The following is a 19,414-nucleotide window of genomic DNA, read 5'->3' on the forward strand; positions in this document are numbered from 1 at the left end:
CCTCAGCCTCTCCTCATATGCCTGGCCAGTAATCCTTCCTGGAAAAGCAGGACTATGTTTAGAAGCCATTGTAGGACCATCACCACCAACAGATGCACTGACACACATCTTTCTTTTTTTTTTTTTTTTTTACAAAGGACTTCTGAGTTTTGGTATTTGGGGATATATAGGGTACACGTTATGATAAATTGGAGGCTTCTTATTGCAACCAGAATCAATATACACAGAATTATAATTCTGAACTCTTCTCTTAGCATTTTCCTGATTCAGCAGAAGTTCTTGGGTAGATATCTAAATTCAATTGTGTGACTAGTTCCAAGGGAGTGAATACATACTTAAGGTTAACCTGAAAGTCTGAATAACTCAATAAATAATGTTCCCTACAACTTTGGGCTAATAAGATAAACATATTCCATGCAGCATTTCACTTATCTGTTTAGCTACATGCAATTAATTGAAGTAAAATTATATGAGGGGCTGTTCCAAGAATTATTGTACCTATATGTGTACCAGGTATGAAGGTACGTAGCAGGATTCATGAGCTAGTTTGTTACAAAGCAAAATAAATAAATCAATAAAAAATAAAAATTAAACAAGCACCATTAGATGGGTAACAAGCTGCAAGATTTACCCTGGCAACACGGTGCAATCAATATATGCTTATGCTTGTGAGCATTCAATAAGTGCACGATCACGTTTAGCCGCAGAGAATTCCACATCTACAGGTGAAAACAAATGCTGACCTAAGTTCTTGCTGGCTTCTGTTGAGGAGAGACTGACAGGAAGGCATTAAATCATGAGAAAACACCTGCTAGCACCTACCTCTGTCTGCACCAAATTGACCCTCTGGGATCGCAGCTCTCGCACGCAGTTAAATATATCTACCACACCTTCATTCTCTGCCATGTCAAGCATGATGTCAATGGCAATAAAGCACCCCGTCCTCCCAGCACCAGCACTGCAAAAAAGAATGAAGGATAGATCAATGGACCACGAAGAGGCAGTGTTTTCTGAGAGGAGAAAAAAAATCTGGATTGTAGGAACAGCTGTTTTCCTTCATTAGCAAACTTCTTCCCTCACCCCAGAATACAGGATTGATTTTTGGTGGTGCTGAGACAGGTGGAGATTTAGGAAGAGAAAACTAGGTAGCACTTCTTGGGAAGGGGGCAGCAAAGAGGGGCAGAGAAATAAATGTCTTTTCTTAGATACTAATAGGAATATTGTTGATATAATGATATTTCTAGCCTTATCTAGAAATGCTTCTGTAAACACCTGAGATACAGGGCATCTTCCTCCAGGCTGCTAACTGAGAGGCTCTTGCAAATAGAGGCAGCTCCAGAAAATGCATTTTGGAAGTGGCTTTTTCCTTGAGCCTTTTTTTTTTTTTTTTTTTTTTAGAAGTGCACTAGCTTATTCAGGCAGGTATGCTGGACAGGAGTATCATTCTTTATCTGCAAACACCCTCCCCTATTACAGTCAGTGAGAATCAGTCTTGGTAGAGAAAACTGGGTTTAGGGGAGAGAAAGATTTGTGGGGCTTGTGCTATAATTTCAGGCTAAGAAATACTTCAGTTTAGAAACCCCGCTGCTTGTGAATGTGGCTTTCTTATTAAATGTGTTGTCAATGCGTCCTCCTTTTTTTTCTGCAAAATTACCTGCGTTGTCTAGGTATGAAGGCTAAAAAAAGAAAGGAAGCATCTCCCCCTACCCTCAAAGAAACTGGAAAAAATTCAGTTCCAGTCAAGAAAACTTCAGCTGTCTCGAACTCCAGCAGTGCTGTAAAGCAGGGAGATATGAATGACCATGAATTAATGGAACAGATTAATCAAGAGCTGAATAGAGAGAAGATATTTTTCATTTGCAGAATTTTAATGAATAAATGGCATTTCCTCTCCCTTTATCTCTCAGCTTTTCAAAATTTTAACAAATAGTTATAACATTTCTATATTTAGAGGACCCTGGCACTTCATAAATATCGAACAGTGATATTATCCAGCAAGGCATCGGTAGGGAGAATTTGGTAATTACCACTTAGAGCTAGTCATTAAAATTCAAAAGCAGATAAATAACAAAAAGGAAATGGCATTTATTCATTAAAATGTGAAGGATGAAAAATCTCCCTTGCTTTCTCTGCACTGATGAATCTGGATCAGACTCTTTCCAAGGCCAGACCCACGTCAGTACTCTGACGCAGCAGATTCAAACCCTGAGTTGTGGAAGAGTTACATCCTGCCTGCATCTGGGGCTCATTTCTGTTGTATTGTGAATCTCAGCTTGCTCAACAGATAGAATGAAAAAGATGAGGCTTTATTTAATCTTCATGGGGGGGAGAGGAGTGCTGGGGCCACCCCCATATTTTATTCTATCTTTTCCTTCCTATCACCCTTTCTTTTTCCCTCCCACCCACACCAAGAGGGAGTGGTATGAAACAACATCAAATAGAAATTTTGACTGACTTTGGAGATGGAAGCTGGGACTGTTGACTTGGGTCTTTGACTTTCTCTTTGGCTTTGTTATTCCATCAACACTTTCCTTCTAACAACATGCACTTGTGTGTTGTATGGTAGCATAAGTATTGGGGAAACCACTCAGAAAAACTAAATCTCTGTTCCTGCAACAAAGTTTTTTTTGGAATGGTATACTGACAATTCTTATTCAATGATCTGAGGTCATAATATTATTTTGATATCAAAGCAATTTTATTAGGTCATTTCAGGAAAAGGAGTGGGTGATTTTATGACTGTTGGCACCATTTGTAGCTGTCCTTGTTGAGAGGAGTTATTAAGGTAGCAGCTTATCGCTCCAGGGTTGAAGAAGGGGTCTTTCACTTTGTATTACATTGTTTAATTGACTGCTTGCTTTTGAGTCTTGTCATTGATTCATCAGGCCTTGATTTCATACTGGATATGAGAGAATGCTAGCTGAGTGACAAACACGGTGTTCCTATACATAAGTTATTGTGGGGGCAGTACTGCTTTCACAGATATTTACTGAGATGTGTTTTCTATCTTTGGGGAGAGCTGCTGTGGTTGAATGAATTGGCAGGAAACAGAAGACTGTCCTAAAATGCAATATGGTTTAGATATGGCACTGGGTACAGAGTCAGGAGACCTGCAGGTTGTCCCTGGCTTTATCACTGATCTGCTATACAACTAGACACAACTCATGAATTTCTATGTGCCTTCTTTAGGTTGTTAGCTTTTATACTAAGGACGGTCTCCTATACATTTATACAGTGACCACCACAATGGGACTCCAATTTCAGTTGGGATTTCTAGCCACTGCTACACTGCAAATATCAATCTGAATAATATTCAAAGGTAAAGAGTACATCAGGCAATGTTTTGAGCATCCTCCTTTCTTAAACCACAGACAGCTGTTCCTAGTACAGTATGATCAAATCTGTTTGCAAGAAGGCATATAGCAGATTTCAAAAATGGAATTTAGCTCCCAGATTCTGGGTTAAGTGGAAGCTGAAATGCTACAGGACAGATGAGATCACACTGGACAAAGGAGAAAAGAAACCAGATGGCCTGAGCCCAGTCCTTGCCTATGGCCTGAGTATACAAAGTGGAAGTTAGGGAACATATGAAAGTGGGTCAAAGTTTCCCTTTGCATGCCCTGATATTCCCCCACTGTATCCATCACCTGGTTTTGCTTCACTGCAGGCCTCTCACAAATTTTCATGACGGGGTGAAATTCTCACATGAGGGTAGATGTTCTAGCCATGCCGCATTTCCTTCTGTTATCCCAGCAACCTGGAGGGGACTAGCTAAGAGCTCCCTGTGTCAGCAGAGAATTTTCCCTATCGGAGTGGTCTTCTGTGCTTTTGGCTGCACAAAGCTACAAGACATTTGTTCTCTTGCATGCAAGTTCACTTTGAACACTGGCAAATCATACAGTCAGAAATAAAAAGAAGCTGGGTGGTGGCTAGGCTAGATACAGTAGGAAAAAACTTACGAAAAATAGGAGATAAGAGAGAGGACGAATAGAGGGATAGCATACCTGCAGTGTACAACTATAGGCCCTGCCTCAGGAGGATTAAGGAACTTCACCTGTCGAACAAAGCCCAAAAGACCTGTGGCATAGCAAGGGACCCCATGGTCTGGCCAGCTGGTGAAGTGGAACTGACGAATCTCTCGGATCTCATGGTAGCCTTTCTGAGGAGACAAGGCAACCTCTATAACTGCAACCTCACCAATTATTATTGCTTTTGTCTTCCATTCAGAGGGCTTAGCAGACATTTCAATTTAATAATACACAACATTTCACATACCATTTCTCATTACTGAAGATTTCAGGGTGAAAGATCAACAGATTATATCTTCAATTATAAACAAAGCGTGTAATGTAAAGATGAGGATTATGAAGGTGGTTATCAGCTTTCCATTCAAAGTGCATTGTCTTATGTGTAGTTTAACACTAGCTGATTAGCAGCATTATGGGGTAACTTTAGTGTTTGGGGGCCACAAGAGTAGCAAACCAGGAGAGTCCATTAGTGGCACAAATTCCCAACACACATTCAAAACAATACTGAGTCCTTTCCACAAATTTTTAGAAATGAAGTGAATATACTGTTAATGAAAAATTCCTATTTGACTGGTCTAGGGACAGAACTCTGTAGAGCACATATAGCACAAGCAATGGAATAACAACTTTTTCCAGTATAGCTCAAACCTGAAAAGAGATTATTAGAAGGAAATTAATTTGTCCCCATATCCATCCTGGGTCATTTCATGAGAGTGTTGTTATCTGTCCTGAATACAGGAACTTGTGCTCTATGAACTGGACTGATACTACTAGTTTATTCCATGCATATGCTTCAAAAGTTCTCCCAGTTATAGTATGTTGGGTGCATCTACACAAGATGCTTTACTTGAGATTACAGCAAATTGCTGCACAGTAAGCCTCACCGTCTGTATATGAAGACACTTACTGTGCAGTACTTTGCTCTAATCATGAGTAAATTTGCTACCTGGAAATATAAGTAGCAAATTTACCCGCGAGTAGTTACTGAGCTGTACAGCATGTGTAGATGGCTGGCTGGGAGCAAACTTACTCACTGTCAGCCGGGCAAGGAGACTGCTCCCTGGCCCTGGGAGATGCCTGCTGCTAGGGTGGGCTCTGCCACTGGAGCCTGGTCAGAGACAATGTTCCCTTGCCCCAGGAGCAGGGAACTCCCAGGCCCTGCTTCCCAATCATAATCATGGAGTGGGTTGGGAACAGGCTGGGATCCTGTTCCTAGACCCAGCTCTGCAATCATAGAGTAGGGATGGGAATAGGCTGGTTCCTAGCCCCAGCTCTGAAATCATACAGCAGGGATGGGAATAGGCTGGGAGCTCGTGCCTGGCCCCATCTTCATGATTGCAGAGTTGAGGCTGAGAACAATCTCCTTAGCCCTTGCCTCACAGTCATGGAGTAGGGGCTGGGCACTGGCCAGGTTAGGGGCAGGTCCCAACCCCGGGCCCGGATCCAGTGATCGAGGTGCAGGGCCTGTAAAAAACTACAAGGAAGGGGCAGGTCCCAGCCCCCTGCCCAAATCTGCTGGTGAGGCAGCTAGCAGCAAGCCCCACTGGGATTTCTTGCCCAGCCAGGGGCTCACTGCTAACTGCCCCACCGGCAGATCAGGACAGGTGGCTGGGACCTGTCCTTCCCCTCAAACTTTTTCCAAGCCCCCTGTCCCAAACTGGAGAGCCAGGGCCAGAAGTTCCCTGCTTCTTGGGCAGGGGGACATTGTACCTGCCCAGGCTCTGGTGGTAGAACCACGCCTGGTAGCAGGCAGCTGCCAGGGCCACGGAGCAATCTCCGAGCCCCCTCTAGGAGACAGCTGTCTTCTGGTCCCATGCTCCCTGCCAGCTCCTGGGCTAGCACCCAGGGGGAGCCTAGACTTCCTGCTGGCTGCTGCAGGGGGCCCTTGTACATATGTTCCCACCTCCTTGCATGTACAGATGCCTGCCCAGGCATTTGCACATGTAGGCACACCCTTTGTCACCAACCTTTTGGGCTCTGACAAAGCACAGAGATTTTCTTCCTTTTATAAAGCCCTGTGATGTGCCACGTGCTACTATTAGTTATTTCCAACTAAACTGTCCAGTGGTTTAACAAAACACAAAATTGGTTCATTAGAATCAGGAATATATTCCAGCATGGCTGTGATGGAGTTTCCTGAAAGGTGTCAGATGGAAAAAAAGTTTCAAGTCATTTATTCGGTACACTAAGTGTGATTTGGGCAGGACCACAATGGTCTGCAATTCTGACTTTCAATTTCTACCAGTACTTAACAAAAGCCCCCCAAACTGCAGATTTTAAGATAAGTACATGGTTAGGCCTTCAATACTTTTTTATTTGTTTTTAAAAGAGGCCTCCACCTGGCATCCGATTTTACTGATGCTTTTTTCCATCTGCAATTTCCCAGTGTGAATAACTATAGTCATTATTTATGGCATGTAGACATCTATGTACTGGCTTTGTGGGTGCATTTAGACTTTAAGCACTAAGAAATGTGCCTACAGCTACTTTTGCTTCCATACAGTTTCTGATGTAAAGTTGTTTGTAAGATATTGAATGTTACTTCCCAGAAGTCAAGTTTCTAAGGTGGAACTCAGCCAAAACTTACATCCCCAATTATCTCCAACAGCATCTTTCCCATGTGACTGTGGGCTCATGCTTTAGATTCCTGATAGGGTGTTACATTAAAGGCAAAGTGACCTGGGACTTACTTACCTTTTGTACAGTAAATGTGCGTATGACATACTCTGCCAATGGCTCTGTCTCAATTAATGTGACTTTAATATCTCCATAGACCTCTGTGTCATCTGGCCAGTATCTAACACACTTTACCTGCAACAAAGAAGAGGCAGAGAGTACGAATGGATAGGGAAGTGGGTCAGATAGAATAAAATCTGACCTAACCAAATTCAAATTCAATCCAAAATGGACTTTATGTTAACCTTTGATAACCTCAATCTTTCTCCTAGCCTGCCTCCGCTTCTATGTCACTAAGTCAGCTACTTCTATAGATCAGCTCCCCATTTAACATTACCATTTCTAAAGAATTTACTTCAGCATGGCAGGAACAAGTCTCCAGAGAGATTCTTTAAAGGTTGAAAGAATTAGAATTATGATAAAGAAGGATGGGTGAGAGGACTGGAAGCTGGGGATAAAATAGTCTGGGAAGTGGGGAGAAAAGTGAATAGGACAGAAATACAGGATCTGGAAAATATAAAATAAACACTCAAATGGGTAAAAAAAGAGGAGAAAGGGGGGAAGGCATATGACTGCAAGACTGATCACTTTGAATAAATATAATTTCCTTTTGAGATGCTGGAAAAGCTCAATTCCTGATCTCAATCAGGCCTGAAGTTATATTTTAATCTTTTTGCTTCTCAGGAGCAATAAAGTCTGCCTTTCCTTTACATTCAGGGGAAGTAAAACACCATAACAACAGGTGCTCATTAAGCATGACAGGCTGTAGCTAGGTAATAAGATAATGAATAGTTTAACATATTCACTTGGCCCTCAGACTGAATCAAGTCAAAGGGATTTCACCCAGCAAGCTATACAAAATAACAGAAAGTTACTACAACCAGTGCTATGATGGTTGCATCCATTGAGAAAACGATAGAGCGCACTGGGAAACCAGCATCCTTACCCTGCCAACTTCCACCAAGTTGGTGACCATGACAACACTTGCAGAGTTCTCTTGCCAAATCATTCTCCAGAAATCCTTCACTGTTTCTTGCATTGGTCCTAAGTCAAAAGAAGGGAGGAAAAAAGATTTGAATAGACCATTTCCAATGTCAGCTGTTTTCTGCCTGTTTTATTACTCTCATATCTGACCCTTTCTTACCAGATATTCCCCTGCTCTTTAATGTGACATTCATTGAAGCATACTGAGTTTATTAATAAAAGAGATACTTGATACTGTAAGGCACATGAGATTTTAAGGCTATAATGAACGCATTATACATCCTAGTAATAAAATAGGTAAAGAGATACAGACGATAAGCCAATACTGTACCTTGACAGTATCCTCTAGTGGCTTCATAATTAGAGCTGTGCTGAGATTTGCACTTAAAGCAGGACAAAAATCCCTTCATTTCACATTTTAATATTTGCTAATCGTTGCAGAATAAACATGTAGAGATAAGCTCCCTTTTGAAGTTTCCCCGGAGAAGGATTTTTCAAACTTCTATGACCAAAAGCCCAGTTATGACAGGAAACAGATTAGAGCAGAATTTGTGAGGACTTGTCTTCTGTCTGCTGCAGACTAAGGCCTGCATTCATCTTCAAAGCCCATCCATCCTCACCTTCATGATTCCCTACCCTCTACAGTTTCCATACAGCCACACTTCTCATTCTTTGGGCCCTCAGTCTCCAACTCCATTCTGCCCCATATGTCCCTACTAATCAGTATACATAAGGACAGAACAGAAGAGGGGCTACAGGTAGAACTTTAAGACAGGACTGTTGAGGGAGAATCATGAGAATAATGTGTGCTGTGGGCAAACAAAACTGGCAATTAGGGTAGGGTTCAAGGTAAGTTAATGTGACTGGTAAGGATGTAGTACAGTGGCCCGCAACCTTTTTAACTCAAGGCAGCTCTTGGAAAATGCTAGTCATTAGCTGTCTCTCATTTCTTAATTACAATAAAATAAAACAAGACAAAGCAAAACAGAACATCAAAGTTATTTGTCCATTGCAATGAACTCAGAAAGACCACAGCAGGTGAGAACATGTTTGACACTATTTAATTCCTATTCCTATTTGAAATCTTTGGTTTAATCTTGTGAATCATACATAGGTGTTTGCACACCTGACAGTGCTAGTATCATGTGGTAGCCTTAAAAGGATCTCATGGCATCTTGGCTGAGAAGCACTTGCATATGATGCAGTGTGGGACAGTAAGCTGTCCTGTGTGGTGGGTGATAGCAGAAGCATATCCATATTGTTAGCTACTCATGTGACTCTCACCTATAAATGTTTTCACTATCAATGTGGTCACTAAAAATCCAGGTTACGGCTACAGTCATATATTCAACCACCTCTTTAGCATAATCAAATCTATTCATAAGCTCCTCAGCTCCATAAAATGCTCTCTTTCAATTCTAACATATATCATCAACTCCAAGACATATATGCAATTCCTCCTCCTCATTCTGATGCACAGCTAGCTCCAATCCAATTTTGAAGGTATTAATTACACACTTCATTTTTAAATTAAAGTCTACAGGACAGAGGTGTAACTGGTCAGTATTACACCCTGGTCAGCACTGCACCTAGTTTTTGGCAGCCAAAAAAGGGGGTCACATTTCCCCTCACAGCAGTGAATCTCTGGTTGCTCCTCCACTGTGTACTACTGCTGTTTCTCTGCCCTCCCTAATACCAAAGCCAGAGCTGGAGATAAACTGGAGCAGGGAAGGTGCAAGGTGTGCGGGCAGGGGACCAGGAGGGTGAGATGGATACCCATCTCCTTTCCAGTGCTTCCCCTACCACAGGAAGAACCCAGGGCTCATGTCTTGCTCACCCACCCATCATTATGATACTGCTGTTAGATCTTTATGTTAATCTACTTGAGGTTGAGCTCCTGCAAGAATACACAAATGAAGAACTGGAGCATCTTATGATCTTATTTTCTGTATGTCAATACCACTCTACATAGTGGACTTTGTCCTATGAATGGCTCCTGGATCAGTTTGGAAACATTCAAATTTAGGATACCGTACTTGCCTTGAGTGGCAATGTAGTGACGAGGTCGGTGATATCCCTGGAAAAGAAACCACAAAGGTCCATGAAACACAGGTAACAGTAGGGAAACGGGCATGTATTTTATAGCTTCCACATAAAAGAATCAACTGTTAGAATATGAACAAAAACCTAAAACTAATTATTAAATGGGCAAAGAGAAGCCCTTCGCAAACTTCTCCATGGAGTTACAAATGGCAGGAACTTCTTTAAAAATGCAATCATCCAGAAACATTTAGAGACATTCGTAGGAGAGGTTTGATTGTACAAGAAAGAGACTGAGAATGTGGCATTTCTCACATTTCCTCAAAGAACAGGTGAGCCCTACAGCTGAACTATGGGCACTCTGGAAAACCTGCTTTACTTATTCTGTGTTTAGGTTGTGTGTAGTTAGGTTTGCATGTAGTTTTGTTAGGAGATTAGACAATGGATTTGTATTAGATGGCTTGGATAGGGATGACGCTATCTCTGGCAGGGGGTTGCATTACATGGCCTCAGCTAGGTCCAGTTATTCAAAAAGCCCAAGGCAGAATTGATCTAAGTTACACGGCTTTCTGTAAGTGGCATAGTTTAAGAAGATACATTTGTCCTTTGGTGGTGGTGGTGAGAAGGGAATCCTAGACAGGGTTCTGCCATTTTTAAACCAGGCTACGTGTGCAGAACTTCTGTTCTCTTATGGGTATAGACTGGTTTTGCGTGCAAAATTTCTGTTCTGTTACAGGTATACACCAGTTTCTAATCACTTATAGCAGTAAAAGTGTATTGTCTGTATTTGGCCCTTTAGGGGTCCCTTCCAGCCCTATGTCTATATGATTCTACTTAGAGTAATCAGCAAGTAAAAATCTGTGCCTTCTCATCTGAAATACATGCATGTGTCTGCTTCCTTTTAAAGTTGACCCAAGCATCAGTGATTTGCATTTGATTATATATATTCTTGCTATCATCCACTAAGAGGTCTCTTCAAATAATGGAATATTATTAATCATTAATAATGATCAGATGTCCACAAGGAAGTGTGTGTGTGTGTGTGTGTGTGTGTGTGTGCGCGCGCGCGCGCGTGCGTGGGTTTCATCACAATATATATGAGAGGGAGGGAGAGCCTGCTTTTTTAAATCTATTTTCTAACACATTGAAAAAAAATCTCCATCTTTTTTGGCACTTCCCACACTGTATCTATGTATATAGTCAATAAGCCTCAGGTCTGTATTAATGCTATTGTAAGGGTGGTGTTATTGATTTCTGTGTTCATAGTACATTATCCCATATGCCACATATGGCTCTATCATATCTAGAAATCTCCACCTATTTAGGCTACACAGAAGGGAGAGGGGTGGAAGGAAGTACACCCCCACACCCAACATTCAAATAACTTCAAGCTATCAGTTGTATCATATTTGTAGTCAGCAACTGCCAACAGCATTCTTTGCCAAACGGGTCTTACATCTATATAGTTGGCATTTATGTAGTCTGAGTGAGGGTCTCCATCAAGCAGTTGCAATCTCACCCTTGAATGGTCATCTGAAAGAAGGAAACAAAAACAGTAATGTTAACAGTGAAGACTTTAAAGTGCTCCATATGTAGCTAAAAGGAAGGAATATGGGGCTTTCATGAGGCAATGCAAGATACAGGAAGGCATATGTATCATAAGTAAGTTCTTTATCCACTGGTTCCTATAACTGGTTGACTAAACATATATAAATAGTAAAATGAAAGAATAGCACAGAACTTTATGAACACTTCTTTTTGCATTTAAGATTGCCTCTTTCCATCCCATGGTAATAATTTGTTTGCTATCAGCCTTATTTTATTCACTGTGATATTAGTAAAATTTGTTACAAGATGTTACATTTATATTAGGAATGTTCTTCAATTGCTGGGTTTCAAGCCAGGTCCTTGTAAAGAAGTGCTTATGTCACAAAAGCCATCACTACACTTAGAATTAACTTGTTGCCTTCCTGGCATGGTCAAAAGAGATGCTAAGGACTGACAGGGCTATGGAAACTGAGATAAAAGTTGAAGCAGTCAAGATTAGGATCATTTAGATAAGTGAAAAAAAACCAAAACAAAACATTAGTAGTCCATGATAAAGGGATGTAAAATTAACGAATAGTATGAAGTTGAAAATGAGGCACTTGCTTTTTCTCTCACTCAGATTACAAGAGACACAGAGGAACTCAATAAAGTGAAAAATAGAACATACTATATAAAAATATTCTTTTACACAATGAAATTACTTATGGAACTCATTGTAGCAAAAACGTATTGAGGCCCAAAATGTTTTGAGATCCAAATGAAGACTAGGCAATTTCAGAGAACAGCCCTAGTTGTATTAAATAAGGCAAAATAACGTGTCTTCATATTTCACAAAATAAACCCATCCCTGCCTGAAGTTTGGCCGAATCATTTCTCCTATGAGCAGATTATTCCCTAATTTTCCTCTACAAAAGTTCATTCAGTTTCTCTAGAGCAGCTGGTGCTGGCCATTGTCATATGCAAGATCCAGGTCTAATGTGGTATGGCAATTCTAGTGTTTCTATATAATTAAGTGCAAAAATATCTATGTAAAAACCAATTGCTCAAAACCATCTAATATTTTTGAGTTCCCAACACCACATATTTTGATCCTAATATTTGAAGGTGAGAAAAAGTGTAGATTCTATTAACTACAATTCTGGAACCGGAAGACCAGATGCTGAGCATACTGATGCGTTTACAAGCACCTCTGGAAATCAGGATCCAAATACACATGAATATTCATAGACTCACAAATACTTTATCAATTTGAAAAGTCTTCAAACCCAAATGCAAAAGTCATGTATGGCTACAAAAAGACATGGCTACAAAAACCCATATTTATGCTTCAAATGATTATGCCGATGGTGTATGTCAGGAACATTTGGGTTCAACAATACGGGCTTGTGGATGCAATGAATGCATATACATTTCTGGAACTCCATCTACAGCTCTCAGCTTCAGAAATTAACCATACTTATGGCCCAGGACGGACATCATATTTGAAGGACTCCACTCTACTTTGAGGTATTTAAAAAAATAAATGAAGTACTTCAGCATCAGCTAGACACACAGACAGCTCACTGCTTGCACCCACCTGCCAGGGCATCTAAAAATTGCCAATACAACTTGCAAAGGCATGCTCTCCAGTCAGGGGCTGCTCAGTCCTGTGACTTCATCACGCATTAAATGGGCAGGGGAGTGGGGGAGACAGAGCAAGCCAGAGAGCCAATGAGCAGTCTCCTGTATGCTCAGCATCTGGTCTTCCGGGTCCAGAGGTGGGTATGTGTGCAGGCTCCATAGATTGCTGGGGATGGTCAAGAGCCCCCTCCTCTGTCAAAACTTGGCTATCAGAGGCCCTGCTCCCCTTGCTGGAACCAGGAAAGTAGAGGCATGCAAGGAATGTGAAATGCTTCAAGTGTTAAATCTGTCCAGGGCCTATGCCACTTTATCAGGAATTCTCCTTAACCACTTAGTTAGACAGACAACATGGCATTTATACTAGCAGCAATTTACAAAGACAGACAGAGTTGATTAAACTGGACAGATGGCAGTAAAACACATTTCCTGAAGATACTTCCTCACTTGCAATTCAAGACATGGAGCCAAGTTAGTGAGTGTCAGATGGAACAGAAAACAAAAATCCTGGAGGTAATGGGAAGAAGAGAGAGATAGGGGGGTGATATAATAATTCCTCTACTGATGCCACAAGGAGATCAGATTTAGTTTATTGCAACAATGTAATTGAAAAGCAACAGAACAAAAATGTTCCTGCCAAGACCATAAAGAATCTCAACTTGAATTCCTCAGGGACCAGCCATGAAAGACATCTAAGAAGAGGGCTGTGTAACCTACAGACATTTATGGATAGAAACTGGCCAAGGAAAAATATGTTTTTTACATATAGAAATAGTATTTTTTTCTTCAAGAATACAACTGTTGTGTTGCCTTTGATATAAAATAAGCTATGAAGAAATTATCACTTGGAATGAAACAAACAAACTTAAAAGACAGGAGACCTTTAGACTGAAGTCCAATATATGTTTTGGGGTGCAGTGAAATATACCTGGATTTCATTTTGGATTCTGGGAGAAATCAATTCCATGCATCTGATTGCACCTTTTATGGAAAAGAGATTTTATTTCTTATGGGAGATTTATATTGCTCAGAAGTGTGACAGAAAACCTCTGTATATACAGTAAGCATAGAAAATATTAATGATGTCATATACTTCAGGAGAGAATGGCTCCTTTAATCCTCTTCATATTTTTAGGGGAACAGGCTGGGTAAAGGTTCATGCAATAACTTATGTTTAAATCACATTTTTTTCAAGGCTTTGGAGGCTGTTCAGTATGTACAATTTTTGGAGAGAAGGAAGAAACAGTGTATTAAAGTCCTAATAATAGTAATAAAAAACCTCAAGTGCAGATTTTTTTTCATTTGTAGGCTTGAAAGTGCTTTTTCAAAGACAGCCATTCTAAAAAGAGAGTTATTCTAAAGAGGGGGCACAGAAAAGCAATGCACTATCAAGATTGCAAAACAGGCCACCACTAAGAACTGAGGTTAGAAGTCAGGTCTCTCGAGTCTCGGTTCTACATTCTGCCCCCTGGACCAGATTGCCCCAAACATTTCTAAATTCTGGCAAGTTAAGCTTAAATTGTTGTTTAAATTATAAGCAGACTCATTTCACGTGACAAAAATGGTCACACATTTCAGGGAGACTGTGACCCTCTGCTTAAGAATGAGCTCATGACTGCAACTCCTAGGCCTCTCAGAAATTCATAAACATTTTCATGACATTTTATATTTCATTTTGCATTTTACTACCCTTGTGAGTTAGCACAACCACAACATTTTACTATTACTGCTGCTACCGGTACTACTACTACTAATACCGGTTACAAAATCACAGGAACTTACTGAAAACAGTCCTTCAAGCTCATGTAAAATAGCCTAATTATTCTAATTTAATTGTGATTACGTCCACATCTCATTTGACACTAGTTTTCCATCATCAAATAGAACGAATATAAATTAAGTAGATGCAAGAGGCAGTAGAAGAAAAATATTGTTAGAGTAAGACTTGAAAGAAAGAGTAATACCAGTGTTCCCGCTGAATTCCAGAGGTGTTTATTCTGCATCTATCATGTTTATTTTCATGCATTACCTTTGGTGATGTCCATGGTATTGCTGTTTCTTTTGTCTATGCCTTAGCTACTCGTCTTTAACAGTTCGCTCAAACACCTGTGCTGTAAGTGTCCTTTCTGATGTTTGAATCATTTTATATTCTTCAATAAAGTTTTCTCCCAAAAGGTATTTAAGCTACAGCTTTAAAGAAAGGTTTTATGGTAGTGTTTCTATATGCCTTCTCCCCTCCCCGCCTTTTTTTCTGTGGGCCAAATTGTGAATCTCAAGTCATGCATGGAAGTCAAAAGTGTGGCTGACAGCCAGAATCGATCTGTGACAGGCTCATGGCCGCAGGGGTGGCCATGATGCCCCCTGGTGGCATTGCAGCTCCTGCCCAGCTCAGACTCTAAAGTCGCTCTCCCTAGATTGCCCACTGTGCTTTGTTCTTAATATTAAAGGTTGTTTAAGGGAGGCCGCCAACAGGCCTTAGACAAAGCCTTAATCCTAATAATTTCTTACTGGGTCTCTCATGGACCATGATTAGCCTCAATCCAGGCCTCAGGCCTGATAGGTCCCTCTTGGCCTGAATAGGCCCCTGTAGGGTACCTGTAGCCTTACGGGCAAATTGCATGGCTTCTTTTCCTCCCGTACACCATGTCCCAAGCCTCATGGATATTCTCTCTCTTTGTTGTTAACTTATTTATACACTTGGCCCCCCTGGACTTCCTGGTCCCTCATACCATTTCCCTCCGAAGTCTTAGACCCCTGGTCCCACACACAGCCCCTCCTCTGGGCTCTCAGACCTCTGGTCCTGCACACAGCCCCTCCTCTTGGCTCACAGACCCTCTGTCCTAGTTCAGCCTTTCTCTGGGCTCGTGGACCCTCTGGTCTGGGTCTCATCCTTTTTCTAGGCTCCTGAACCCTTACTGAGCCCCAGCCTCAGTCTGAGGGGTACTGGATCACCAGTTTTCTAAATAGGCCTTGAGCCTGCCACCGCGAGGATCAAGGCTAAACTACCGGTGTAACTTAAATAAACAAGAAGCATCTCCACTCTCTGGCAGACACCTCAACCTCCCTCGGGGTTTAACATAAACAAAGGTCACTTGTCTGTAAAACCCAGTGGTGTTTCGCTAACTCCAGGTCCCTGCAGGGGCCCTGCTGCCAAAAGCCCCTCACTTCCTGGCTGCCAGGGAGAGATGAACTGACCTGTGCAAGCTCTGGGCTTATATAGCTCCAGCCTGAGCCCTCTTTGGGTCAGGTGAGTCCCTCATTAGCTCCCTCCTGTAAAAGAGCAGACACATCCCAGTGCCCTACTTCACCATCAGTAGCACTTCCCTCTGAAAGCAGGTATCCTATTCCATGTTGGATTACCTCCAGTGACGAGTGCTCAGCGAAGGGTAGGAGAAGAAGGAGAGAGAGGACTTAGTGTCCTTTCCCTCATGACACATCCTCGTCCTACATCTGTCTTCACTTCTGGCACAGGGATAATTTAAGGATCTCAACCCATGCTCCCTAACTCCAGAAATGTGGTGAAAATCTGGTACAAAGGTTCAATACAATTGTCATACATTTCCTCATCTACATTAGTAAATCCATCATGAGTCCGAATACCTCCAAACTTTTTGTCACTTCCTAATTTACATAATTTTTCCTGAGACAATTGCCCATAAATAAGTGATCATAAGGCAAGGGTATTTCTGTGTCATAGAGGACGCATCTGTGACACAGAAACTGCTTTTGTAAAGAGGCTGCTTCATCTATCCTCATAACTTGCTTTTTCAGTTACTTATGTTAACAGATAAATCCCAAATGCAGAGGCACAGACCATGTCTCTTGGCTGGGAACTGAGAAATTCTACACCCTCAACACCAGGGGAACCTCAAGACTGCTGTAGTCCTACTGATGACATGTCTCACCTCCTCAGCAGGAAGAGGATCTATGCAATTGTGAATAATTTCTGAACACTTAGCTATCTCCAATTTCCCAGAAACACTTTTGCCAACCGCATTGTAGTGAGCCTCACAGATAATATCTCCACAGCCACCTGTTTTTGGCCCCAAATACAGTGGAGATTCATATGTACCACCACAATGTGGGTTATTTGTAACTGTAAAAGCTGAAGGGGTTGAGATTGGCTTCAAGACCTACTGGTGTCTCAACAGAGATGGTCAGGGTCCTGTATTAACACAATACTGGAACAGAGTTATGAGCGGCCTAAAATTGGCCATTACTGAAAAAGATATAAGGGTAAGAGCTGTAGGAATCATGGTAGAGCAGCTGCAAGACATTACAAACATGCATGTCAACAGATAAGGCTGGAGATACAGAAAATGGAAATACAGCAAAACCTGAAAATTTTTCAAACCACTACCCAAGGGGACTTGCATTTCCTGTTTTCAGAAGTGGTAAAACAGCCATAGGGAATAAGCAAACCATGCTAATCAGCATCTGCAGCTTTTTACTAAACAAAATTGGAACACTAATCAGGGCAGATCCTGACTCCTGGCAGCAATCACATTTAAACCAAAGTTAAGCAGCAAGTTTAATGCACAGTAGTTTTATCCACTGTTCCCGCTAATCTCTGATCTATTCAGGATTCTGTGGCACGTACCCACTGAAGAAGGCATTTTGCCAATTCCTGTGTTCTTTTTTCAGCTTTGCTATTTTCTAGGCCCAAGTCTTGTTTCCTTTTCTCAGGCAAAACTCCCCAGAGCCGAATTCATACAAAGGGTATGGTTAAATGTGCATTTGCAGTGGATTCAAAGGTGGAAGAAGAGCTGCTGCTTGGGAGTACAGGGCAGGTGTTACACTGCAACTGTTCTGTCTGTATGCTGCTACGGTAATGTAACTAAGCTAAATTGTGCTTTGACCCTAGATGATGCCCCTTTAAAATTGGGACCATTTTGCTATGTTTGTATTTTGTAGGCTTGCATATGTTTGCTCATATTCTAAATGGCAAGCTTCCCTCCATTTTTGCCCTCCCCCAATCCTGATTTCCTCATATCAGCATACATGCCACTCTCCATTGATGTCAACAGGAGCTATTCTCTTTAGCTGAAGAATGTGACTGGAAAAGTACAAAAATTCTATGACAAAAATTACAAGACTTCAGTTTGATTGCTTGAAGTCTCATGAACTGCTATTAACATGTTTCAAGTCTCACCCTGAGGTGGCCACAAATTACAGGCAGTGGTGGCATGACTGTTAGATGCTTCTCAAGTAGGGAGCCTGGGACTTCAGTGTGTGGGAGAAGATATACCAGTAACTAACTCATCCTACTTTATTTTTCACCAGATCAGAAAGATACCAGGCTGATCAAGGCTGTGGGTTAGCGTGGACTCCTTTGCAGTGTTCCTTCAGCCATTTCTGCACTGGCAGGACACTTATGAGGCTTGATCCAAGGCTTATTCACTGAAGTCACTACAAAGACTCTCATTGATTTCAGTGGATGTTGGATCAGGTCCACAGACTCTTCAGATTTCTTCTCTTGACATTTATTTCCCTCCCATCCCCAGAGAGAGAGGGGTGCAGAATTCATTCAACTTTATTTTATCAGCTCCTACCACTTCTGTTACTAAAGCTCCTTGTTATTCCTTAGACACTCTATTGTCTTCTCTGAACTCCTGATTCGATATATTTGAAGGGGGAAAGGCCGCAATCTTCCTCTCTTACTCTGTCTCTGCTTCTATTACCTATGATTTTTCACCTTTTCCAACTAATTCTGTAAGTTTTCCCATCAGCCTCTGGATCTGAACTTTTACTCTGATGTCTCTACCTTTCAGACACCTCTTTCTCCACGTTGATTACTGTTTGCATTTCCTTGTTCAAGCACATCCCTTCTTTTCTGTTTATTCCTTGTGTGTGTGTGTGTATACATATACATACACACACACACACACACACACACACACACCCACACACACACACACACACACACACCAGAGATAAATAGAAAAGAGGGGATGTGCTTGAGTGAGCGAGTTTATAGCCAGGAGGCAGGCATCATCCATTGTCATACAAGAATGTATCTTTGGGAGCATTTTCCTGCTATGTCATTTCCCATTTATCTTACTGGATTTTACTTCCTTTATTCATTCCCATGTGCTTCATTTGAACTGAAATGTTTCCTTCTGGGTGATCTCTCTTTCATCCTAAATGAGATGGTAACCACAGTTTCATTGCTACTGTTCCCCCTACCTCATGCTTTTTCCTTACTCAAAATTAGATGGAAAATATATTGCCTAGCATGGTTTTCTTCATTATACATACCACCCACACACTGACTGTACTTGCTTCCGCACTTTACACAACATTCAAAATGTGGTATTATCATGTCCATTTTGTAGATAATGAAACAGAAGCAGAGACGGTTAGTGACCTGTGCAGAGCCACCTAGTGAGTCAGTGACAGGAGCAGGATTAGAACTCACGAATTGCTGGCTTGCATTCCCATAATTATTCCTTTAGATTAAGAGGCCTCAAAACCAGTCTCTTTCATGATATTCCATGCAATGTATTAGAGTCTTAGTCCAT

General features: G+C 41.4%; 1 protein-coding gene across 1 annotated transcript in view; it reads right to left on the bottom strand.

Annotated features, from left to right (window-relative positions):
- PTPRT (protein tyrosine phosphatase, receptor type T) overlaps window positions 1-19,414 on the bottom strand; it is a 587,995-nt gene that overhangs the window by 30,232 nt on the left and 538,349 nt on the right. The window contains exons 21-26 of the mRNA XM_019539805.1: window positions 11,185-11,261; window positions 9,729-9,765; window positions 7,651-7,748; window positions 6,723-6,839; window positions 4,005-4,159; window positions 823-958 (exon numbers count right to left, since the gene is read on the bottom strand). Of these exons, the coding sequence (XP_019395350.1) occupies window positions 823-958; window positions 4,005-4,159; window positions 6,723-6,839; window positions 7,651-7,748; window positions 9,729-9,765; window positions 11,185-11,261 (620 nt within the window). The remainder of the gene's footprint in view (window positions 1-822; window positions 959-4,004; window positions 4,160-6,722; window positions 6,840-7,650; window positions 7,749-9,728; window positions 9,766-11,184; window positions 11,262-19,414) is intronic.

This window comes from Crocodylus porosus, unplaced genomic scaffold (genome assembly GCF_001723895.1).
Source record: "Crocodylus porosus isolate Cpor-Errol unplaced genomic scaffold, CroPor_comp1, whole genome shotgun sequence".
In the NCBI taxonomy this organism is placed as follows: Eukaryota; Metazoa; Chordata; order Crocodylia; family Crocodylidae; genus Crocodylus; species Crocodylus porosus.